We start from the raw sequence: 26,802 nt of genomic DNA on the forward strand, positions 1-26,802 counted from the left end.
TTACGCTCATCAAGTCGGCAACAGGGAAGGGATTTATTTAAAAAGAATTAAAGAAATGCCTGTAATGCCAGAGTGAAGGATTTTTCCTTGAGGCCATGTCATTGTAGGAGGACCATCCTATCACAGCTGTTACCTACACATGTGAGAGAGAGGCGTGTCAACGGGCAAGCATAGACAGGTGAGGGGATAAGGAGAGGGGCGGGTAACGCACAGGATTATGGAAGCAGAAAGGTGTGGTGGCAAAGGAAGGGAGAGACTGCTGCTGAGTGCCAGGGACGGGTCTGTGTGCAGAACAGGGTCAGGACATGGAAGGACAGAAGACTGGTAGAGTAGATAGGCAAAGACAAGCTCCACGAAGACCAAGTCATCCTATATATTAGGATAGAAAGCTGGACACGTGATACACAGAAAAAGCTACTTGAGGACTTATTATCTGTATATGACAACTGGACAGAAGGCTGGTGGAGTAGAAAGGCAAAGACAACCTCCACGAAGACGGTGTAACCGTATATGAGGACAGAGTGCTGGACACATGATAGAAGAAGATGCTCCATGAGAACATATTAACAGTACATAACGACTGGACAGAAATCTGGTGGAGTAGATAGGCAAAGACACCTACGAAGACAGAGAGCTGGAGGTGTGATATACAGAGGTTGGGTCATTCTGGAACAAATCTTATTATGTTTCAGATAGCCTCAGACTTTACATCCAGATACTTCTCATTTATGGTGTGGAGACAAGGTGGTCAGAGATGAGTCTTAACTTATAGAGAGGACGAAGAGGAGGGCAACCTACAGTTATAAGGTAAGGTAATTACCTATAGAAATTGGGTGGAGTAGATATCATACTAAATGCTGAATAAGTCCCACGTGTCCTGCACACATCGCAGGAACTTTGCCAGGTATGTTATAATTGAGGCACTGACACATCTTCCACCTGTGATGTGAACAGGAGCTGGGGGCCCTTAGGTTAAGAAACATTCTTTGTCTGTGGACAAGTACTGCTTATATCCAGCGCCCGGGTTGTACACCTCTTCATTAGATTGATTAAACAGATATAAGATGAATGGGGTCATTCATGGCCTCTGTGTGGGTGGAGCAGCACAGAGTATAGATAAAAGACCATTATACTGTATGTAAAGGGTGTATAGCAGCTGTGAGGGTGGAGGGTAGGTCACAAATGCAATTGTGGGGATGGACTTCTGATGTCATCATTATAATCTGCCACCTCTGATGTCATCATTACAGTCTAACCTCTGATGTCATCCATTCAATCTATGACTCCTGATGTTATCATTTTAATCTGTGACTTCTGATGTCATCTAAACTCCCCCTCTCCAGTCTATCCTGAATGTGGGAGCCAGGCTTATCTGTCTCAGTCACTGAGCTGATGCCTCCAGCCTGTGCCAGTTATTTCACCAATGCCTCTGCCCTGTGCCAGTTACAACATTGTTGCCTTCACCCTGTCCCAGTCAAGTTACTGGTGCCTCTACTCTTTGCCAGTCACTGCACTGTGCCCATCCACTGTAGAATACAATTTATTTGGGTCGCTCTCACCCACAAAGCTCTCCACGGTGGTGCACCCCTCTATATCTCTTCTCTCATCTCTGTCTACCACCCTAACCGTGCTCTGCATGATCTATATAAGACTAACCTCCTCCATAATCTGAAGCTCTCACTCCTGTCTCTGAGACTTCTCTTGTGCTGCACCAGTTCTCTTGGGTGTACTACTCCAGACAATCAGAAAAACACATCTTTTTAGGCAAGCCTAGCACATTCCCTATGTTGACCGTTCGTCACCATTATTCTGCCGAACCTGATCCCTACATTCAGCATTGTCCCTCTACTCCCTGCACCCTCATGTTCTTCACGTCTGTGCACTTCAGATGGTGCGTGGTAATGGATGCTGCACTCTTTATAATGCCTGGAAGAGGCCTGCACCCTGAAATGATTCTGACGCAGTTACTGTATGTGTCTGATAAGATTATCATTACTGGTGGTCTCTGAAGATCATCAGTTCCAGGAGCGTCTGGATCATGTTTTACTGAGACAGCACAGTGTCCCGTCTCTCAATCATCTCTTTGGCTGCAGCATCTTTTCATCACGTTCATGATTATCCATGGAAAAGAGGTTATCCCACAAATTACTAAAATATCTGGAACAATTCTTACCATTATTTTACCTATATGAAGGCAGAAAGTTCTCTCCAGTGTAATGTTTACCCATGGGTTGTGCAAGAGTTGGGTGCAAAACCCCTATTTGGCCAGACCTCTAAGGGAAAGATTACTTTCCTTTACACCCCCTAAGCCCCCTCTCCAATTCTTTCACAACCCCTTTAAGACACCTGCCCCTGTAGAAGGATGCCTAAGCAATAAGCTACCTAGCTTGCTATTCCCTGAAAAGGTATACTGTGTTTGTTTGTCTGTCTGTGTACTGACTTCTGCCTGTTTCCTGGATATTGACCCTCTGCTGCCTGACATGACCTGTGCCTGTTCTTTGTATTGCCCCTTCACTACCTGCCTTGATTTTGGACTTTGTATCAGATTGCTATTACTTTGCCATGAACTCAGCCTGTCCTTGACTACGGTCTTGTCTGACCCCTCAATACTGTGCACCAGTGTCTCAGACCTCCGTTAGTCAGCTATCAATCATACAGAGACTACTTGAGGGGGTAGCAACCTGGTGGTTCCCCTGCAGCAAATTACAGATCCCTGTATAAGGGTGAAAACCAGGGGACTTCCAGGATAATACCCTTAGATTTAGCTGGAAGTTAAATCTGTTGGTTGACATGTTGGTTCCACAACCACAGCCGTAACAAGTCCCTCACAGAACCCCGGCTACTTATCTAATAGATGTCACTATGTAATGCACCTCTACTAGTTCCTTCTCCACTGTCTAGGGAGATATATATATCCTGAGGAAAGGACATCAATCATGTCCCAAGGCCTGTTTAGAAGGTTGAACATTGACTTATAGGATAGCTGCCTAAAATCTGGTGGCATCAGAGGCAGAACTTGTTAAGAGCTCATTTGCATCCCTTTCTTCCCAGAATTCCAGAGGAGCATGTATGGCCTATAAGTCTCCTCACGCCGATTAAGGCGCTCTTCTTAAGAATGATATAGTATTCCCCGTATTATAGCTTAAAAAAAATGTATATAGTCCTGCAATTTTCACACTGGTTTCCAGTTCTGTACAGGTGACCATTTAGTAGCTATTATCATTATCACCACAGGCAGAATTACAATGACAAGTAACACCTCTATATAGATAAGAGAGGATCTACCATTCACAGTAGGTGACATCACAGCTCTGCACGGGACACAGAGCATGCCCAGAAGACTTTCCCATAGAAGTCAGTGACATTACCTCCTGACCATTGTATGGTCCATGTAGCTGCTCTCAAAAGACAGGAAGTCTTAAAGGGGTTGTCCAGGATCCAAAATGGGCATGGCTAACACAATCCCCTCCCACAAGTGGGTGTTTCCAAACAGGTTCTAGGCATTCCTTGGGGCGGGACTTATATGCCTCGATTTTTACCAACTGAAACATTGAAGAGTGTTTCTAGATAGAAGAACCAGCGACCTAAGGATGGCTGACGTTTAGCCTACTACAGTCCTCCGCTCTACCAGCTGAGCTATCGAAGGTTTGCCCGGGGTACGCGGGTATGCTTCCTAGGCTTCTTGCATGAGCAAGAAATAACTAGAAAAGTAATTTCTATCTTTGAAAAGATCAGCAAGTGAATATTTTGGATGACGCGGGCATCGACCCCACTACCTCCTGCATGCAAAGCAAACACTTTACCATTTCAGCTAATCCCCCATGGACCTTTCCACCCTAGAAGAATATAGACTGGAGAGCTTACAGATGGTCTAACAGTACAAGCGAGTGGTTTGTTTTCCATGTGTATAGAGGATATATTTGTCAGGAAGAAAAATATTCTACATATTTTTGATTGGTGACCCAAAATGCCTGGATAAAAAAGAAACCTGGGAGATTATGAAGACATCCTGGACTTCAAGCAAGAGACAGCCAACAATATGGGCCTCTTTACCGTTATCGTCTGTGCAGAATCTCAAGTCTTCATTCATAATAGACCTTTGGCAAATTGTAATGTCAGAGGACGGTAAAAAATAGGAGATAGCAGAGGATGGTTTCGATCCATCGACCTCTGGGTTATGGGCCAGCACGCTTCCGCTGCGCCGGTCTGCTACTGTGTGCTGCACCCTGAGGAGTAGTATCATGTCCGCCAGCCGTTGTCAAGCTGCTAATGAGGAGACAGTCCCTGAATAGTTCTGAAGGTCATCTGAGAAAATCAGTTCCAGGCTTCGACATCAGCATCTGCATTTTCTGCCCGTGAACCTGGCGCAGATCATTACTGGTAAGACCGAACGTCCCTCCTTGTAGGATGAAGTGAAACCTCCTTCCACATAATGCAAATATTTAATGTGAGCAAAACAGTGAGAATCCCGGGAGGCTGAAGAGTTAGTGCAGGAGGGTCCGGAGGCAGCGACTGCTGGGATGTGGGCTCAGACCTGTGATATACACAGGGAGCCGGCACATTCCAGCCAGTGATCGGTATACACTGACACCGATGTGGGAGGAGAACGTGGACCATAGATTTGTACCCTGACCCTGGGGAGTCAATCATTCACAAAGCCCTGCACAGTACTGTGAGGTCACCTGCAAAGACAGCAACAGGTAGGAAGAGTGCCGGCGGTATACTGGAGAGAGGGTGCCGGCGGTATACTGGAGAGAGGATGTCGGCGGTATACTGGAGAGAGGGTGCCGGCGGTATACTGGAGAGAGGGTGCCGGCGGTGTACTGGAGAGAGGGTGCCGGCGGTATACTGGAGAGAGGGTGCCGGCGGTATACTGGAGAGAGGGTGCCGGCGGTATACTGGGGTGAGGCTGCCGGTGGTATACTGGAGAGAGGATGTCGGCGGTATACTGGAGAGAGGGTGCCGGTGGTATACTGGAGAGAGGGTGCCGGCGGTATACTGGAGAGAGGGTGCCGGCGGTATACTGGAGAGAGGGTGCCGGCGGTATACTGGAGAGAGGGTGCCGGCGGTATACTGGGGTGAGGCTGCCGGAGGTATACTGGAGAGAGGGTGCCGGCGGTATACTGGAGAGAGGGTGCCGGTGGTATACTGGAGAGAGGGTGCGGGTGGTATACTGGAGAGAGGGTGACGGTGGTATACTGGGGTGAGGCTGCCGGTGGTATACTGGAGAGAGGGTGCCGGCGGTATACTGGAGAGAGGGTGCCGGCGGTATACTGGAGAGAGGGTGCCGGCGGTATACTGGAGAGAGGGTGCAGGTGGTATACGGAAGAGAGGGTGCAGGTGGTATACTGGAGAGAGGGTGCCGGTGGTATACTGGAGAGAGGGTGCAGGTGGTATACTGGAGAGAGGGTGCCGGTGGTATACTGGAGAGAGGGTGCCGGTGGTATACTGGAGAGAGGGTGCAGGTGGTATACTGGAGAGAGGGTGCAGGTGGTATACTGGAGAGAGGGTGCCGGCGGTATACTGGAGAGAGGGTGCCGGCGGTATACTGGAGAGAGGGTGCCAGTGGTATACTGGAGAGAGGGTGCCAGTGGTATACTGGAGAGAGGGTGCCGGTGGTATACTGGAGAGAGGGTGCCAGTGGTATACTGGAGAGAGGGTGCCAGTGGTATACTGGAGAGAGGGTGCAGGTGGTATACTGGAGAGAGGGTGCAGGTGGTATACGGGAGAGAGGGTGCCGGCGGTATACTGGAGAGAGGGTGCAGGTGGTATACTGGAGAGAGGGTGCAGGTGGTATACTGGAGAGAGGGTGCAGGTGGTATACTGGAGAGAGGGTGCGGGTGGTATACTGAAGAGAAGGTGGTGATGGGGTGAGGGTGCAGGTGGTATACTGGAGAGAGGGGATACAGGTATGATATGAGGATAACTTTGGTGATTCTTATAATTGAGTAAGTGCTTGAGTGCAGGTATTATACGGGGATGGGTGTGCAGGTATTATACGGGGATGGGTGTGCAGGTATTATACGGGGATGGGTGTGCAGGTATTATACGGGGATGGGTGTGCAGGTATTATACGGGGATGGGTGTGCAGGTGTTATACGGGGATGGGTGTGCAGGTATTATACGGGGATGGGTGTGCAGGTATTATACGGGGATGGGTGTGCAGGTATTATACGGGGATGGGTGTGCAGGTATTATACGGGGATGGGTGTGCAGGTGTTATACGGGGATGGGTGTGCAGGTATTATACGGGGATGGGTGTGCAGGTGTTATACGGGGATGGGACTATACTATACTGTACTATACTATACTGTACTGTACTATACTATACTGTACCATACTGTACTGTACTATACTATACCATACTATACTATACTGTACTATACTGTACTATACTGTACTATACTGTACTATAATATACTGTACTATACTGTACCTTACTATACTGTACTATACTATACTGTACTATACTATATTGTACTATACTACACTATAATATACTGTACTATACTATACTGTATTATACTATAATATACTATACTGTACTGTACTATACTATACTATATTGTACTATACTGTACTATACTATACTATATTGTACTATACTGTACTATACTATACTGTACTGTACTATACTGTACTGTACTATACTGTACTGTACTATACTGTACCTTACTATACTATACTGTACTATACTATACTATACTAGATAGCAGATGTCAGTGAAGAGATATAAAGCTATACTGAACTGATCCTGCTCTGAATCCAACCCAGCGAGACAGCCAAGGCCAAGACCAACTCAGCAACAGACCAACTTCACAGCATTGCAACGAAAGACAGTAGGACTACAAATCCCAGAATACACAAATACAACACATTAGACTAGAAAATGATGCTAAGAATATGTACAAATATATCCACAGCATACACTATCCTCAGCAACCAGAGAAGTAAACGGCTGTACATATAAAGGCTCAGCAATCAACAACTTCACCCTAAATTAACCAGGCCAAGCTGGGCCATAACCTATTCCAGACTGATTCACGGTAGTTACATAGAAACTGCCTCAATTATACTAGTAAGTAGGTGAACTCGAATCTTGAGTCTAACAGGTGGGGGCTGGAGAGAGCAGGACAAACTGACTTTTTGTGGAGCTTTTATCATGAGCAGTGGAAATGTGAACTTTTATTCTGCCAGATTCTCTTCCTGCAAGTGTCCAGGAGTCGAGGCTTCACGGTGAAGTGGTCTGTACATAGAGCTGCATCACAGGCCCTCTCCTCTAAGTGACAGATGTAGTGGTCTCCTGGTTGGATGCTGCTGCTGTCACCCCATGCTCTATCTAGAACATCTCCAAGTCCTGGCACTGAGACTTGTCTGATCCAGACCTACACTGGTGTCATCCTCACCTAAACCTGGTGTCCCACAAATGAGTCTCTCTCCATTACAATGTGGTGTGAACACTGCTGAAGCCCAGGCTTTTTATCTGCTGCTCTTCTCGGTCACTCCATGGTGTCTTTAACCTTCTCCGCTCCTCTCATTCCATCCCTGTTGCAGGATTTCTCCTAGGAATCCCACCCTCTCGGAAAGTTCATGCAGTTTTACAGGTCCAAAAACTTCCCTCTAAATAAACCCTGTCTCCCTTCTTACCCCCAGCATGGCGTGTCCCCTTCATCTCCTATCCAGTGCTACCCAAGCTGGAGCTCATTGGACTCCCCCAAAATATCTGTGTTTGCACAAGTCTATCTTCTATTGTACATGGCTGCATAATAATTTAGACGTGCCTGCAACATGGAGGCCACTTTTACCTTTTTTCGGGTCTACTTTTAAAAAAATTTCCATGTCCACTTTCAGTTCCCAGTCCGCCCTTGACAATGGAGAGGTTTGGGGTTCCTCTCACCTCAGGGCACTCCGCTGTGCTCTGTATGATCTCTGTGACCGGCCTGAGATGATGATGAACCTGAAGTTATATGTGACTGTAACATCGGGGGTCTCCGGGGTGGTCGCTATATGGATATATACATGAGCTGCACCACATATAACGTGACCTCAGGGATTCTCCAGCTTGTATTCAATTATTTGTTACTTGCAGTTGCAGACAGGAAGTCATATCTGCTGTCGGGTCGCACGGAGCCCCTGGACTCTTAACATGGCCGCACCCCACCAGGTAACATTGTCTCTTCCAGCAGGTGCTCCACAGCTCTCACTCCAAGGGGCCTAGTATACTGTCTACTACATGATAATATCAGAACAATGTGTGCTGTATCCAGGGTGAGTGAGAGAGAGTACAGCAGTAATACCCAGGGTGAGTGAGAGAGTACAGCAGTAATACCCAGGGTGAGTGAGAGAGTACAGCAGTAATACCCAGGGTGAGTGAGAGAGTACAGCAGTAATACCCAGGGTGAGTGAGAGAGTACAGCAGTAATACCCAGGGTGAGTGAGAGAGTACAGCAGTAATACCCAGGGTGAGTGAGAGAGTACAGCAGTAATACCCAGGGTGAGTGAGAGAGTACAGCAGTAATACCCAGGGTGAGTGAGAGAGTACAGCAGTAATACCCAGGGTGAGTGAGAGAGTACAGCAGTAATACCCAGGGTGAGTGAGAGAGTACAGCAGTAATACCCAGGGTGAGTGAGAGAGTACAGCAGTAATACCCAGGGTGAGTGAGAGAGTACAGCAGTAATACCCAGGGTGAGTGAGAGAGTACAGCAGTAATACCCAGGGTGAGTGAGAGAGTACAGCAGTAATACCCAGGGTGAGTGAGAGAGTACAGCAGTAATACCCAGGGTGAGTGAGAGAGTACAGCAGTAATACCCAGGGTGAGTGAGAGAGTACAGCAGTAATACCCAGGGTGAGTGAGAGAGTACAGCAGTAATACCCAGGGTGAGTGAGAGAGTACAGCAGTAATACCCAGGGTGAGTGAGAGAGTACAGCAGTAATACCCAGGGTGAGTGAGAGAGTACAGCAGTAATACCCAGGGTGAGTGAGAGAGTACAGCAGTAATACCCAGGGTGAGTGAGAGAGTACAGCAGTAATACCCAGGGTGAGTGAGAGAGTACAGCAGTAATACCCAGGGTGAGTGAGAGAGTACAGCAGTAATACCCAGGGTGAGTGAGAGAGTACAGCAGTAATACCCAGGGTGAGTGAGAGAGTACAGCAGTAATACCCAGGGTGAGTGAGAGAGTACAGCAGTAATACCCAGGGTGAGTGAGAGAGTACAGCAGTAATACCCAGGGTGAGTGAGAGAGTACAGCAGTAATACCCAGGGTGAGTGAGAGAGTACAGCAGTAATACCCAGGGTGAGTGAGAGAGTACAGCAGTAATACCCAGGGTGAGTGAGAGAGTACAGCAGTAATACCCAGGGTGAGTGAGAGAGTACAGCAGTAATACCCAGGGTGAGTGAGAGAGTACAGCAGTAATACCCAGGGTGAGTGAGAGAGTACAGCAGTAATACCCAGGGTGAGTGAGAGAGTACAGCAGTAATACCCAGGGTGAGTGAGAGAGTACAGCGGTAATACCCAGGGTGAGTGAGAGAGTACAGCGGTAATACCCAGGGTGAGTGAGAGAGTACAGCGGTAATACCCAGGGTGAGTGAGAGAGTACAGCGGTAATACCCAGGGTGAGTGAGAGAGTACAGCGGTAATACCCAGGGTGAGTGAGAGAGTACAGCGGTAATACCCAGGGTGAGTGAGAGAGTACAGCGGTAATACCCAGGGTGAGTGAGAGAGTACAGCGGTAATACCCAGGGTGAGTGAGAGAGTACAGCGGTAATACCCAGGGTGAGTGAGAGAGTACAGCGGTAATACCCAGGGTTAGTGAGAGAGTACAGCGGTAATACCCAGGGTGAGTGAGAGAGTACAGCGGTAATACCCAGGGTGAGTGAGAGAGTACAGCGGTAATACCCAGGGTGAGTGAGAGAGTACAGCGGTAATACCCAGGGTGAGTGAGAGAGTACAGCGGTAATACCCAGGGTGAGTGAGAGAGTACAGCGGTAATACCCAGGGTGAGTGAGAGAGTACAGCAGTAATACCCAGGGTGAGTGAGAGAGTACAGCAGTAATACCCAGGGTGAGTGAGAGAGTACAGCAGTAATACCCAGGGTGAGTGTGAGAGTACAGCAGTAATACCCAGGGTGAGTGTGAGAGTACAGCAGTAATACCCAGGGTGAGTGTGAGAGTACAGCAGTAATACCCAGGGTGAGTGTGAGAGTACAGCAGTAATACCCAGGGTGAGTGTGAGAGTACAGCAGTAATACCCAGGGTGAGTGTGAGAGTACAGCAGTAATACCCAGGGTGAGTGTGAGAGTACAGCAGTAATACCCAGGGTGAGTGTGAGAGTACAGCAGTAATACCCAGGGTGAGTGTGAGAGTACAGCAGTAATACCCAGGGTGAGTGTGAGAGTACAGCTGTAATACCCAGGGTGAGTGAGAGAGTACAGCTGTAATACCCAGGGTGAGTGAGAGAGTACAGCAGTAATACCCAGGGTGAGTGAGAGTACAGCAGTAATACCCAGGGTGAGTGTGAGAGTACAGCTGTAATACCCAGGGTGAGTGAGCGAGTACAGCAGTAATACCCAGGGTGAGTGAGAGAGTACAGCAGTAATAAACCCAGGGTGAGTGAGAGAGTGCAGCAGTAATATACCCAGGGTGAGTGAGAGAGTGCAGCAGTAATATACCCAGGGTGAGTGAGAGAGTGCAGCAGTAATATACCCAGGGTGAGTGAGAGAGTACAGGAGTAATAAACCCAGGGTGAGTGAGAGAGTGCACAGTAATATACCCAGGGTGAGTGAGAGAGTACAGGAGAAATATACCCAGGGTGAGTGAGAGAGTACAGCAGTAATACCCAGGGTGAGAGAGTACAGCAGTAATATACCCAGGGTGAGAGAGTACAGCAGTAATATACCCAGGGTGAGTGTGAGTCCAGCTGTAATACCCTGAGTGAGTGAGAGAGTACAGCAGTAATAAACCCAGGGTGAGTGAGAGAGTACAGCAGTAATATACCCAGGGTGAGTGAGAGAGTACAGGAGTAATATACCCAGGGTGAGTGAGAGAGTACAGCAGTAATACCCAGGGTGAGTGAGAGACACAGCATCCACTCCCCACTCCAGTCGCTGCCAGCAGACACTCCTAACCAGCACACAGCCGGACCACTAACGGAATGCTGCCAGCAGACGACCAGAGATAGGAACATGGAGAGGGACGAGGGATCACTAACACGGACGGTAAGGTGGCGGGGAATATGCCACCAACCGCGCCGTTAACGGTGATCCCCAAAATGCTCTCCCTCCGGAGAACGCGCATGCAGGCCAAAAGCAGATGGCACTGCATGCTGCACCCTCTTTCGAAGGTGTGCAACCACACACCAAAAAACACAACGGTGAGGGAATAAAAGGTAAGGGGACGCCAAGACAGACAACGGTGAAGGAATGGCGGGGAAAAGCCACTCAACGGCGAAACCCCCAGAACGCTCTCCCTCCGGAGAACGCGCATGCACCCCATCCGCAGATGGCGGTACATGCTGCACCCTCTTTCGAGGGAAGGCCATGTGAGGAGCCTTTGTGGTCATACTGTCACGGCTGAGGATGGGGAAACCCTCACGTGATGTTAATGGCTGCTCGGCCAGGACGACAGAATTAGGGAGCAGGTCACCTCCTAACGCATCCCTAATCCGACCCTAACTCCTAGCTGCATGAGCCGACCTTGAAGGTAGGAGGGCCCATGCTCAGGAACCTCGGATCCCTACTCACCCTCCGCCGATCCCTGAACTAGGAGCTGGGTAGACCACCTGTTCCTCCAGGATGCAGAGAAACAGGAGTCTAAACTGGCCGAGCTGCAATGGGATATAACCATAAACAGACTATGGATATGGCAGGAGAGTGAAAGACTTCCACCTCTACCTGCCACAGACACACTGACTGGATCCCTGGACACAAGTGCTGGCTGTCCACACACAAACATAAAGGACACAGCACACATAAACACACAGGGACCCAGAACCATAGCTGCAATAATAACAGACACCACATAACAGACATAAACTTAACATCACATAAACATATAGTATCACAATTTATGACCACAAGGGTGGCCCTCACTGGCAGATGGTATATGGGACCAGGAGAGTGCCTCCAGCTTACCACAAGGCTGGAGTACCCCTCAGAACTCAGGTCTCAACTGAGGCTTTATAGCCCATGTAGCCGCACCCACGCAGACACACCCAGTGCTCACAGACTAGGAAGGGAATTAACCCTTCCTACACCAGGCAAGGGATGGAAGCCACTTAAAGGGGAAGTGTCCAAATGAACAACACACTGCAGCTGTTACCGCAGGCAACGACATGCGTGGCAACCATGTCCTGGGAGTCAGCCAGAAGGCCGAGACACTGCCACCACATGTACACAATACCAAACGTTGCCGCGGGCAGCCACAGTGAAGGGAAGTGTCACAATGCACACCTACATAAACCTCGTGCACACCAGACATACAAAGTGCATACACACACACACCCAACCAGGTGTAACCGCATGCACTTGACAGCAAGCTGCCCGGCAACAGCTCAGGCTGCTATACCGCCAAGTACAATCATGTTACCAGCGGCAACCACACGTAAGGCAACATACCAGCGGCCCTCACCGTGTGGTTGACAATACAACCAAACCGCAGGCAACTGCATGCGGATCCTGAGTCACGACCATGACCATGGTCGTGACAGTGAGTGTGAGAGCCCAGCTGTAATATACCCAGGGTGAGTGAGCGAGTACAGCAGTCATAAAACCCGGGTGAGTGTGAGAGCCCAGCTGTTATAACCAGCTTGAGTGTGAGAGTCCAGCTGTTATACCCAGGGTGAGTGAGCGAGTACAGCAGTAATATACCCAGGGTGAGTGAGCGAGTACAGCAGTCATATAACCCGGGTGAGTGTGAGAGTCCAGCTGTTATACCCAGGGTGAGTGAGCGAGTACAGCAGTAATATACCCAGGGTTAGTGAGCGAGTACAGCAGTAATATACCCAGGGTGAGTGAGCGAGTACAGCAGTAATATATCCAGGGTGAGTGAGCGAGTACAGCAGTAATATACCCAGGGTGAGTGAGCGAGTACAGCAGTAATATACCCAGGGTGAGTGAGCGAGTACAGCAGTCATATAACCCGGGTGAGTGTGAGAGCCCAGCTGTTATACCCAGGGTTAGTGAGCGAGTACAGCAGTAATATAACCCGGGTGAGTGTGAGAGCCCAGCTGTTATACCCAGGGTGAGTGAGCGAGTACAGCAGTCATATAACCCGGGTGAGTGAGCGAGTACAGCAGTCATATAACCCGGGTGAGTGTGAGAGTCCAGCTGTTATACCCAGGGTTAGTGAGCGAGTACAGCAGTCATATAACCCGGGAGAGTGAGAGAGTACAGCTGTAATATACCCAGGGTGAGTGAGCGAGTACAGCAGTAATATACCCAGGGTTAGTGAGCGAGTACAGCAGTAATATACCCAGGGTGAGTGAGCGAGTACAGCAGTAATATACCCAGGGTGAGTGAGCGAGTACAGCAGTAATATACCCAGGGTTAGTGAGCGAGTACAGCAGTAATATACCCAGGGTGAGTGAGCGAGTACAGCAGTAATATACCCAGGGTGAGTGAGCGAGTACAGCAGTAATATACCCAGGGTGAGTGAGCGAGTACAGCAGTAATATACCCAGGGTGAGTGAGCGAGTACAGCAGTCATATAACCCGGGTGAGTGTGAGAGTCCAGCTGTTATACCCAGGGTGAGTGAGCGAGTACAGCAGTAATATACCCAGGGTTAGTGAGCGAGTACAGCAGTAATATACCCAGGGTGAGTGAGCGAGTACAGCAGTAATATACCCAGGGTGAGTGAGCGAGTACAGCAGTAATATACCCAGGGTGAGTGAGCGAGTACAGCAGTAATATACCCAGGGTGAGTGAGCGAGTACAGCAGTCATATAACCCGGGTGAGTGTGAGAGTCCAGCTGTTATACCCAGGGTGAGTGAGCGAGTACAGCAGTAATATACCCAGGGTGAGTGAGCGAGTACAGCAGTAATATACCCAGGGTGAGTGAGCGAGTACAGCAGTCATATAACCCGGGTGAGTGTGAGAGTCCAGCTGTTATACCCAGGGTGAGTGAGCGAGTACAGCAGTAATATACCCAGGGTTAGTGAGCGAGTACAGCAGTAATATACCCAGGGTGAGTGAGCGAGTACAGCAGTAATATACCCAGGGTGAGTGAGCGAGTACAGCAGTCATATAACCCGGGTGAGTGTGAGAGTCCAGCTGTTATACCCAGGGTGAGTGAGCGAGTACAGCAGTAATATACCCAGGGTGAGTGAGCGAGTACAGCAGTAATATACCCAGGGTGAGTGAGCGAGTACAGCAGTCATATAACCCGGGTGAGTGTGAGAGTCCAGCTGTTATACCCAGGGTGAGTGAGCGAGTACAGCAGTAATATACCCAGGGTTAGTGAGCGAGTAAAGCAGTAATATACCCAGGGTGAGTGAGCGAGTACAGCAGTAATATACCCAGGGTGAGTGAGCGAGTACAGCAGTAATATACCCAGGGTTAGTGAGCGAGTACAGCAGTAATATACCCAGGGTGAGTGAGCGAGTACAGCAGTCATATAACCCGGGTGAGTGTGAGAGCCCAGCTGTTATACCCAGGGTTAGTGAGCGAGTACAGCAGTAATATAACCCGGGTGAGTGTGAGAGCCCAGCTGTTATACCCAGGGTGAGTGAGCGAGTACAGCAGTCATATAACCCGGGTGAGTGAGCGAGTACAGCAGTCATATAACCCGGGTGAGTGTGAGAGTCCAGCTGTTATACCCAGGGTTAGTGAGCGAGTACAGCAGTCATATAACCCGGGTGAGTGAGAGAGTACAGCTGTAATACCCAGGGTGAGTGTGAGACCCCAGCTGTTATACCCAGGGTTAGTGAGCGAGTACAGCAGTCATATAACCCGGGTGAGTGAGAGAGTACAGCTGTAATATACCCAGGGTGAGTGTGAGAGCCCAGCTGTTATACCCAGGGTGAGTGAGCGAGTACAGCAGTCATATAACCCGGGTGAGTGTGAGAGCCCAGCTGTTATACCCAGGGTTAGTGAGCGAGTACAGCAGTAATATAACCCGGGTGAGTGTGAGAGTCCAGCTGTAATACCCAGGGTGAGTGTGAGAGCCCAGCTGTTATACCCAGGGTTAGTGAGCGAGTACAGCAGTCATATAACCCGGGTGAGTGTGAGAGCCCAGCTGTTATACCCAGGGTGAGTGAGCGAGTACAGCAGTCATATAACCCGGGTGAGTGAGCGAGTACAGCAGTCATATAACCCGGGTGAGTGAGAGAGTACAGCTGTAATACCCAGGGTGAGTGTGAGACCCCAGCTGTTATACCCAGGGTTAGTGAGCGAGTACAGCAGTCATATAACCCGGGTGAGTGAGAGAGTACAGCTGTAATACCCAGGGTGAGTGTGAGACCCCAGCTGTTATACCCAGGGTTAGTGAGCGAGTACAGCAGTCATATAACCCGGGTGAGTGAGAGAGTACAGCTGTAATATACCCAGGGTGAGTGTGAGAGCCCAGCTGTTATACCCAGGGTTAGTGAGCGAGTACAGCAGTCATATAACCCGGGTGAGTGTGAGAGCCCAGCTGTTATACCCAGGGTTAGTGAGCGAGTACAGCAGTCATATAACCCGGGTGAGTGTGAGAGCCCAGCTGTAATACCCAGGGCAAGTGTGAGAGTCCAGCTGTTATACCCAGGGTGAGTGTGAGAGTACAGCAGTAATACCCAGGGTGAGTGTGAGAGTACAGCAGTCATATAACCCGGGTGAGTGTGAGAGCCCAGCTGTTATACCCAGGGTGAGTGTGAGAGCCCAGCTGTTATACCCAGGGTTAGTGAGCGAGTACAGCAGTAATATACCCAGGGTGAGTGTGAGAGCCCAGCTGTAATATACCCAGGGTTAGTGAGCGAGTACAGCAGTCATATAACCCGGGTGAGTGTGAGAGCCCAGCTGTAATACCCAGGGTGAGTGTGAGAGCCCAGCTGTTATACCCAGGGTGAGTGTGAGAGTACAGCAGTCATATAACCCGGGTGAGTGAGAGAGTACAGCTGTAATACCCAGGGTGAGTGTGAGAGCCCAGCTGTTATACCCAGGGTTAGTGTGAGAGCCCAGCTGTTATACCCAGGGTTAGTGAGCGAGTACAGCAGTCATATAACCCGGGTGAGTGTGAGAGCCCAGCTGTAATACCCAGGGTGAGTGTGAGAGTACAGCAGTAATACCCAGGGTGAGTGAGAGTACAGCTGTAATATACCCAGGGTGAGTGTGAGAGTACAGCTGTAATATACCCAGGGTGAGTGAGAGAGTACAGCAGTCATATAACCCGGGTGAGTGTGAGAGCCCAGCTGTTATACCCAGGGTGAGTGAGCGAGTACAGCAGTCATATAACCCGGGTGAGTGAGAGAGTACAGCAGTAATATACCCAGGGTGAGTGAGCGAGTACAGCAGTAATATAACCCGGGTGAGTGTGAGAGCCCAGCTGTTATACCCAGGGTGAGTGAGAGAGTACAGCTGTAATACCCAGGGTGAGTGAGCGAGTACAGCAGTAATATACCCAGGGTGAGTGAGCGAGTACAGCAGTAATATACCCAGGGTGAGTGAGCGAGTACAGCAGTAATATACCCGGGGTGAGTGAGCGAGTACAGCAGTAATATACCCGGGGTGAGTGAGCGAGTACAGCAGTAATATACCCAGGGTGAGTGAGCGAGTACAGCAGTAATATACCCAGGGTGAGTGAGCGAGTACAGCAGTAATATACCCAGGGTGAGTGAGCGAGTACAGCAGTAATATACCCAGGGTGAGTGTGAGAGTCCAGCTGTTATACCCAGGGTGAGTGAGCGAGTACAGCAGTAATATACCCAGGGTGAGTGTGAGAGTCCAGCTGTTATACCCAGGGTGAGTGAGCGAGTACAGTAGTAATATACCCAGGGTGAGTGAGCGAGTACAGCAGTAATATACCCGGGGTGAGTGAGCGAGTACAGCAGTAATATACCCGGGGTGAGTGAGCGAGTACAGCAGTAATACCCAGGGTGAGTGTGAGAGTACAGCAGTAATATACCCAGGGTGAGTGAGCGAGCACAGCAGTAATATACCCAGGGTGAGTGAGCGAGTACAGCAGTCATATACCCAGGGTGAGTGAGCGAGTACAGCAGTAATATACCCAGGGTGAGTGAGCGAGTACAGCAGTCATATACCCAGGGTGAGTGAGCGAGTACAGCAGTAATACCCAGGGTGAGTGTGAGAGTACAGCAGTAATATACCCAGGGTGAGTGAGCGAGTACAGCAGTAATATACCCAGGGTGAGTGTGAGAGTCCAGCTGTTATACCCAGGGTGAGTGAGCGAGTACAGTAGTAATATACCCAGGGTGAGTGAGCGAGTACAGCAGTAATATACCCGGGGTGAGTGAGCGAGTACAGCAGTAATATACCCGGGGTGAGTGAGCGAGTACAGCAGTAATACCCAGGGTGAGTGTGAGAGTACAGCAGTAATATACCCAGGGTGAGTGAGCGAGCACAGCAGTAATATACCCGGGGTGAGTGAGCGAGTACAGCAGTAATATACCCGGGGTGAGTGAGCGAGTACAGCAGTAATACCCAGGGTGAGTGTGAGAGTACAGCAGTAATATACCCAGGGTGAGTGAGCGAGTACAGCAGTAATATACCCAGGGTGAGTGTGAGAGTCCAGCTGTTATACCCAGGGTGAGTGAGCGAGTACAGCAGTAATATACCCAGGGTGAGTGAGAGAGTCCAGCAGTTATACCCAGGGTGAGTGAGCGAGTACAGTAGTAATATACCCAGGGTGAGTGAGCGAGTACAGCAGTAATATACCCGGGGTGAGTGAGCGAGTACAGCAGTAATATACCCGGGGTGAGTGAGCGAGTACAGCAGTAATATACCCGGGGTGAGTGAGCGAGTACAGCAGTAATACCCAGGGTGAGTGTGAGAGCCCAGCTGTTATACCCAGGGTGAGTGAGCGAGTACAGCAGTAATATACCCAGGGTGAGTGAGCGAGTACAGCAGTAATATACCCAGGGTTAGTGAGCGAGTACAGCAGTAATATACCCGGGGTGAGTGAGCGAGTACAGCAGTAATATACCCAGGGTGAGTGTGAGAGTCCAGCAGTAATATACCCAGGGTGAGTGAGCGAGTACAGCAGTAATATACCCAGGGTGAGTGTGAGAGTACAGCAGTAATATACCCAGGGTGAGTGAGCGAGTACAGCAGTAATATACCCAGGGTGAGTGAGCGAGTACAGCAGTAATATACCCAGGGTGAGTGAGCGAGTACAGCAGTAATATACCCAGGGTGAGTGTGAGAGTCCAGCTGTTATACCCAGGGTGAGTGAGCGAGTACAGCAGTAATATACCCAGGGTGAGTGAGCGAGTACAGCAGTAATATACCCAGGGTGAGTGAGCGAGTACAGCTGTAATATACCCAGGGTGAGTGAGCGAGTACAGCAGTAATATACCCAGGGTGAGTGAGCGAGTACAGCAGTAATATACCCAGGGTGAGTGTGAGAGTCCAGCTGTTATACCCAGGGTGAGTGAGCGAGTACAGCAGTAATATACCCAGGGTGAGTGAGCGAGTACAGCAGTAATATACCCAGGGTTAGTGAGCGAGTACAGCAGTAATATACCCGGGGTGAGTGAGCGAGTACAGCAGTAATATACCCAGGTTGCGTGTGTGTAATAACTTACACACTTTCCATGTGTTAAATCTAGAATCAGCAGAAGAGTCCGGGTGTTATAACTAGAATGAGTCAGGTGAACATTTTGGGCAATCATTACCTCTTATGCCATGATGGGATGTAATGGATAATGCTGTGACACGCTCCAGGCACATCTCATTATAGCTGTAATGCTGAAGTCCGATGGACCTGCGATCGTTCGTCCCCAAACAGAAGGAATGATCGGCAATGACTCTACATTCCTGCTGACACACAGCGATCTGCTGCCGGCAGGTCACCTACAATCTTGCAGTTATCTGACACAAGCATTCGTGTGTACGTTCATTCCCAGTAATGGGTTCCATAATCTAACAGTGTGAGGCTAGTTTCACACTAGCGGGAGCCTTGTCCGGCAGCCTGTGCCAGCGGGTAAACAGCGTGTCGGATGCGTGCCGCCGCTAGTGCACTGTGCATGTCGTAGTTTCATTCCGGCCGCCTCTCGGCATGTTTGCCGTGCTGCGGCTGGACCTCCAGCCTGTTCCCCATTATAGTCAATGGGGCCGGAGCGGACTTCTGGTGGCACAGTGCACTAGCGGCAGCACGGATGTTCACCCGCCGGAACAACCTGCCGGAGAAGGCTGCCGCTAGTGTGAAAGTAGCCTAAATCAGCCTTTAAAGGGACAGTACACCTTCTGGTGATATAACCTGTCCAGACCCAGCTAATACACGCTGTTACCAGGGTAGTACGGTTCCTAGCTTGCAGGTGGGCTTCTGTTGATCTCTCATTGAGACCTCACATGTTCTAATAACACTTCTGGTTCTCTGCTCCTTAGTAACCTCTCATGTGGAAAGTCTCCACCGTGTACAAAGTCTAGGCCTTAAGCTTCAGGTGCTTGGTACTAGAAGAGTTCCTCCCATGTTCTCCATGCACTTTGCCTAGACTAGATGCACACTAGATGATTTTCTAGCCTTTTGCTTGGTCCCCAGAAAAGGTTCTCATGTAAAGGAGCGGGATTTCCCAAGGTAGAACATCGCAGGTGCAGATCATGGACCCACCGCAGTGAGGGCCCCCATCAGTAGTTACTATTCATCAGTGATTATATCTGCTGTTCTATAGACAGATGTCTTCTCTTCCAGGGTTTAGTGGCACAGGAATCGGAGGATGAGGAGATCTGGGAGAAGCCGGTCAGTGACTGGTCAGTACAAGACGTCTGCTCCTGGCTGCAATATGGACCCTTACAGAACGCAGCCGGCCTGGTCCAAGCAGCTTATTCCCATCACATCTCAGGTGCGAGAAGTTAATCCACGAGTCTCTATTACTATGATGTGAGATGGAAAATGTGTGCGAGGAGTTGAGTATTGATGGAGGATGATGTGAAGATGACCTGATTAGTGGTGGAAGATAAATGATGTGAGAGGATAGGATTAATGATGGAGGCTGACTGACGTGAGGAGGCATGATTTGTGATGGAAGGTGATGTGAGAAGAACTGTAATACAACATTTCCAGCTTTTCCTTGCAGGACGAGCTCTGCTGAGGTTGACGGATAATTTGCTGCAGAGAATAGGAATTCACGAAGAGGGTTTACGTCGGACAATTCTTGTGGAAGTCTTGGAACTGAAGCTACAGCAGGAAATCCAGCAGCTGCTGCTCATCGCGGAGTGTGTGGAAGAGCAGGAAAGAAGATGACCATAAGGCTGACCAACACCAAGGGTCAGTGTGAAGAAGTGGAACAGTGAGCTGGAAGATAGATGTAGAAGTGGAACAGTGAGCTGGAATCAGCGGGGCTGGACGTGGTGGAGATGGGCGTAGTAGTAGATGATGAGCAGGGCTGGACATGGTGGGAGATGGGTGTAGTAGTAGATGATGAGCAGGGCTGGACATGGTGGGAGATGGGTGTAGTAGTAGATGATGAGCAGGGCTGGACATGGTGGGAGATGGGTGTAGAAGTAGCTGATGAGTATGGCTGGACATGGTGGGAGATGGATGTAGTAGTAGATGATGAGTATGGCTGGACATGGTGGGAGATGGGTGTAGTAGTAGCTGATGAGTATGGCTGGACATGGTGGGAGATGGGTGTAGTAGTAGATGATGAGTATGGCTGGACATGGTGGAGATGGGCGTAGTAGTAGATGATGAGCAGGGTTGGACATGGTGGGAGATGGGTGTAGAAGTAGCTGATGAGTATGGCTGGACATGGTGGGAGATGGATGTAGTAGTAGATGATGAGTATGGCTGGACATGGTGGGAGATGGGTGTAGTAGTAGATGATGTCTATGGCTGGACATGGTGGGAGATGGGTGTAGTAGTAGATGATGAGTATAGCTGGACATGGTGGGAGATGGGTGTAGTAGTAGCTGATGAGTATGGCTGGACATGGTGGGAGAAGGGTGTAGTAGTAGCTGATGAGTATGGCTGGACATGGTGGAGATGCGTGTAGTAGTAGATGATGAGTATGGCTGGACATGGTGGGAGATGGGTGTAGTAGTAGATGATGTCTATGGCTGGACATGGTGGGAGATGGGTGTAGTAGTAGATGATGAGTATAGCTGGACATGGTGGGAGATGGGTGTAGTAGTAGCTGATGAGTATGGCTGGACATGGTGGGAGAAGGGTGTAGTAGTAGATGATGAGAAGGGCTGGACATGGTGGGAGATGAGTGTAGTAGTAGATGATGAGTATAGCTGGACATGGTGGGAGATGGGTGTAGTAGTAGATGATGAGTATAGCTGGACATGGTGGGAGATGGGTGTAGTAGTAGATGATGAGTATAGCTGGACATGGTGGGAGATGGGTGTAGTAGTAGCTGATGAGTATGGCTGGACATGGTGGGAGATGGGTGTAGTAGTAGATGATGTCTATGGCTGGACATGGTGGGAGATGGGTGTAGTAGTAGCTGATGAGTATGGCTGGACATGGTGGGAGATGGGTGTAGTAGTAGATGATGAGAAGGGCTGGACATGGTGGTAGATGAATGTAGTAGTAGATGATGAGTATAGCTGGACATGGTGGGAGATGGGTGTAGTAGTAGCTGATGAGTATGGCTGGACATGGTGGGAGATGGGTGTAGTAGTAGATGATGTCTATGGCTGGACATGGTGGGAGATGGGTGTAGTAGTAGTAGATGATGAGTATAGCTGGACATGGTGGGAGATGGGTATAGTAGTAGGTGATGAGTATGGCTGGACATGGTGGGAGATGGGCGTAGTAGTAGATGATGAGTATGGCTGGACATGGTGGAGATGGGTGTAGTAGTAGATGAGCAGGGCTGGACGTGGTGGGAGATGGGTGTAGAGAAAAAAAAAAGGGGGGTCAGTCAGCACATCCCAAAGCGCAGGGGCACGTTGCTATGGCTGAGAACAAGACTGTTAAACAAAACAAGCAATGCAACAGCTCACTGCAAACCAAATAAAGTACAAAATTGCATCATAATATCAAATGCTGAACTAATAAGTTAGAGATACTTGGCAAATCGTTTTGTACAAAATTATTTGAGCCCGTCTGCCGACCGTCAAGGCAATCTCTAGTTAGACAGGTTCCTAACACTAAATATACCTGTTATGAGATGGGTGTAGTAGTAGATGATGAGCAGGGCTGGACGTGGTGGGAGATGGGTGTAGTAGTAGCTGATGAGTATGGCTGGACATGGTGGGAGATGGGTGTAGTAGTAGCTGATGATTATGGCTGGACATGGTGGGAGATGTGTGTAGTAGTAGCTAATGAGTATGGCTGGACATGGTGGGAGATGGGTGTAGTAGTAGCTAATGAGTATGGCTGGACATGGTGGGAGATGGGTGTAGTAGTAGATGATGAACAGGGCTGGACGTGGTGGGAGATGGGTGTAGTAGTAGCTGATGAGTATGGCTGGACATGGTGGGAGATGGGTGTAGTAGTAGCTGATGAGCAGGGCTGGACGTGGTGGGAGATGGGTGTAGTAGTAGCGGATGAGTATGGCTGGACATGGTGGGAGATGGGTGTGGTAGTAGATGATGAGCAGGGCTGGACGTGGTGGGAGATGGGTGTAGTAGTAGCTGATGAGCAGGGCAGGACGTGGTGGGAGATGGGTGTAGTAGTAGCGGATGAGTATGGCTGGACATGGTGGGAGATGGGTGTGGTAGTAGATGATGAGCAGGGCTGGACATGGTGGGAGATGGGTGTAGTAGTAGATGATGAGTATGGCTGGACAATGTGGAAGATGGGTGTAGTAATAGATGATGAGTATGGCTGGACATGGTGGGAGATGGGTGTAGTAGTAGCGGATGAGTATGGCTGGACATGGTGGGAGATGGGTGTGGTAGTAGATGATGAGCAGGGCTGGACGTGGTGGGAGATGGGTGTAGTAGTAGCGGATGAGTATGGCTGGACATGGTGGGAGATGGGTGTGGTAGTAGATGATGAGCAGGGCTGGACATGGTGGGAATGGTGGGAGATGGGTGTAGTAGTAGCTGATGAGTATGGCTGGATGTGGTGGGATATGGGTGTAGTAGTAGTGGATGAGTATGGCTGGACAATGTGGAAGATGGGTGTAGTAGTAATGAGCAGGGCTGGACGTAGTGGGAGATGGGCGTAGTAGTAGATGATGAGCGGGGCTGGAGATGGTGGGAGATTGGTGTAGTAGTAGTTGGTGAGTAGGGCTGGATATGAGGAGAGATGGGTGTAGTAGTAGCTGGTGAGTAGGGCTGGATATGAGGAGAGATGGGTGTAGTAGTAGCTGGTGAGTAGGGCTGGATAGGAGGAGAGATGGGTGTAGTAGTAGCTGGTGAGTAGGGCTGGATATGAGGAGAGATGGGTGTAGTAGTAGCTGGTGAGTAGGGCTGGATATGAGGAGAGATGGGTGCAGACCTTTGTTGAAGGGTCTGACAGGAAGATGAGAGTTGCAGCCGGGGGCAGCACTATTGAAACTCGCACCATTTTGTAAGCAAGTTCAGTCAGTTTTGTCTGCGATTGCGTTCAGTTTATTCCACGCGGGTGCGATGCATTTTGAGTAAATAACATCTCCTAGCAACCATCAGTGAAATACGCATTGCATCCGGGTTACATCCGAACTGAAGCCCCATTAACTTCTATGGAAAAACACATGAATCTAGAACCTGCTGCGATTCTCACACAACGCAGAAGTGATGCGCAAAAAGGATTCAGTGCGGGTGCTGTGCGTTCTCTTCACACATCGCAGCCGCGTGGAAAAAACTGAACGCAATCGCAGACGAAACTGACTGAATGTGCTTACAAAATGGTGCGAGTTTCACTTAACGCACCCTGACACAATCCGCATCGTCCGTGTGAAAGACGCCTCGCAGTAGATGGGACTCAGAGGTTTCTGGAGGGGCTCAGTGGCTGGTGATGGCGCTCAGAGAGACTATGCGACTTCTGGATTAGGGCGGCAGTAATCAAGTATTCTACCGATTAATCGAGTACTCTAATAAGAAAAAACTAATTGAAAGAATGTTTTCTATAAAAAAAAAACTGCCATCAGTTGCTCCCCCCCCGTTCCCCCTCCAATGCAATTAGTTCCGCCATCAGTTCCCTAACTAAAATACTTACCTCTCCTGTAGGTGCGCTGCCGACACTCCAGAGATATTCCATCCTCTTCTTCACGCGCTGCGTCCTGAGGTCACATGGCGTCATAGTGCGCGCTTACGTGCATTATGTCCTGAAGATGTGTGTACGTCAGGATCCAGCGCAGCGCTGTGCGCGGAGCATGAGTAATAGCAAGCTCTCCGATCGCACTCCGTGGTCACGCGGCACAAATGAATCATCGATGCAAAAACATTTCATCGAGGATTTTTTTTTGTGTCGAGTTAATCGATTTAGTTGCGTAATCGTTTCAGCCCCATTCTGGATGAAGTTTGATTGTGTCCTGATTGTTCTTTCAGAATAATACTCTGAACATCTGCTGAGGAGCTGCGGGCCACGGGAGCCACTGCCGGCAGCCGGACTGCGTCCCCAGAGCATGGAAGTATGGGCTACCTGGTGCCAGCAGGTACTTCACTGTATAATCAGCACGGAGGTGGCACCTGACGGAGCAGAGGCGGTAAACTGGTCATGAAAAAACTGAAAGTGGCCCCATGATGTAGCCAAGTCCAAACTGACTAAAGGTGGGAACAGCAATACCATTCTGCAGCCCGAAATAGCATCAGAAGATACCTTCTCCAGGAGGTGCCCCTCTGCCCTGGTCCCGTTTAGTCCTCCTTCTCCATTTGTTTCTAACTGATATACAGAGGAGGGGGTGAGACGAGGGCCAGAACAGCGAGCGGGCCCTACCTTCAGCATTACCAAACATGCAGGAGAATACCGCACTACGTACCTCTTACATCCAGTGACGTGTTCTGTCATTTAGACATGGTCTTTCCTCGTCTTCTCTATTCGGCCCAGACCACCATGACAACGTCTTTGAGCCACGTCTGCTGAGTTTGTCACACAGACATTCTGCTGCCACCCCCAATACTGTACTGCAGAAAAAATAGTGCCCCAACTAATAATAATAATGCCCCTATAGTAATATCAGTATTAATAATGCCCCCTATAGGGGCCTGCAGTAATGATATTGCCCCCGTTAGTTATAAGGCCTCCATAGCATTCCTAGTATTAATAATGCTACAATTGTGCCCCAGCAATAATAATCCTCCCTATAGTGCCTGCAGTAATAATAATGCCGTATAGAACTCTCAGTATTAATAATGCCCCCTTATAGGGTCCTACGTTATCCATCAGTAAGACTAATGTCCCAGTATTAAAGGTCATCTGTCTAAAAGATGTCCCCATAGTGCCCTCAGTAATGGCCTTTATAAGTGGTCCCCCCGCGTAGCAAAGTAAAAAAAAAAAATCTAATTCTGGAGTCACCCCTGGATGCAGGCCACATCTTCACGACCACCTGCCTCATCCTACTGCCGTTAGGCTTCAGGCCTGGTTTTCTGCGGCCTATGAGAGTGAATGTGGGGTGAGGAGCCATCGTCCTGAGGCCACCGACAGCCGGGTACATAAATACCTGAAGACACCAGACCTACCCCTAGATACAGACCCTCAGAGGCTGTAACAGGAGGCCACAAAGTATGGACTTTCAGGGGGTGAATACTTATGCACAATAAAATTTAATTTTTTGTCTTATTTTTTGTGTCACAAAGAAAAAATATCAAAGTGGTCGACATGTTGTGCAATCAGATGGTACAAACCCCCCAAATCCGTTGTAATAAAAGGTGGAAATGTACCAAACAGGAAATACCCCGAGGGGGGTGAATACTTTCACATGGATCTGATAGATAGATGTGTGTTACATGCAGACTTGTCATGGATCGGTCGCAGGTCACGTCCTAGCCGTGTTCATGTACATATAAAATACGCCCCACAAGCCGATTTCTGCTGTGGATTTTTTCACGCCCTGTAGATGTGATTTGGTAGAATATTATCTGTGTTGCTGCCACCGAAATACGCTCAGTCATAAGATCAGTAGTAACAAGGACAGGACAGGGGTCAGCCATAAGATTAGTAGCGACAGGGACAGGACGGGGGTCAGTTACAAGAATAGTAGTGACAGGGACGGGGCGGGGGGTCAGCCATAAGATCAGTAGTAACAGGGACAGGACGGGGGTCAGCCATAAGATCAGTAGTAACAGGGACAGGACGGGGGTCGGCCATAAGATCAGTAGTAACAGGGACAGGACAGGGGTCAGCCATAAGATCAGTAGTGACAGGGACAGGGCGGGGGTCAGCCATAAGATCAGTAGTGACAGGGACAGGACAGGGGTCAGCCATAAGATCAGTAGTGACAGGGACAGGACGGGGGTCAGCCATAAGATCAGTAGTAATGGGGACAGGACGGGAGGTCAGCCATAAGATCAGTAGTAATGGGGCAGGACGGGAGGTCAGCCATAAGATCAGTAGTGACAGGGACAGGACGGGGGTCAGCCATAAGATCAGTAGTAATGGGGCAGGACGGGAGGTCAGCCATAAGATCAGTAGTGACAGGGACAGGACGGGGGTCAGCCATAAGATCAGTAGTAACAGGCACAGGATGGGGGGTCAGTAATAAGATCAGTAGTGACAGGGACGGGACGGGGGTCAGCCATTAGATCAGTAGTAATGGGACAGGGCAGGGGTCAGCC

The 26,802-nt window shown here is 49.5% G+C and overlaps 1 protein-coding gene across 1 annotated transcript; it reads left to right on the forward strand.

The window, feature by feature from the left end:
• Positions 1–226: 226 nt before the first annotated feature.
• LOC122936002 (sterile alpha motif domain-containing protein 12-like) lies at positions 227–25,908 on the forward strand. The gene is made up of 5 exons (XM_044291991.1): positions 227–807; positions 8,090–8,164; positions 19,841–19,991; positions 20,226–20,416; positions 24,577–25,908. Exons 2-4 carry the CDS (start codon positions 8,147–8,149, stop codon positions 20,390–20,392), a joined length of 336 nt encoding a protein of 111 aa, XP_044147926.1. The 5' UTR covers positions 227–807; positions 8,090–8,146; the 3' UTR covers positions 20,393–20,416; positions 24,577–25,908.
• Positions 25,909–26,802: the final 894 nt, after the last annotated feature.

The sequence above is a fragment of the Bufo gargarizans genome, chromosome 4 (assembly GCF_014858855.1).
Source record: "Bufo gargarizans isolate SCDJY-AF-19 chromosome 4, ASM1485885v1, whole genome shotgun sequence".
Taxonomy (NCBI): domain Eukaryota; kingdom Metazoa; phylum Chordata; class Amphibia; order Anura; family Bufonidae; genus Bufo; species Bufo gargarizans.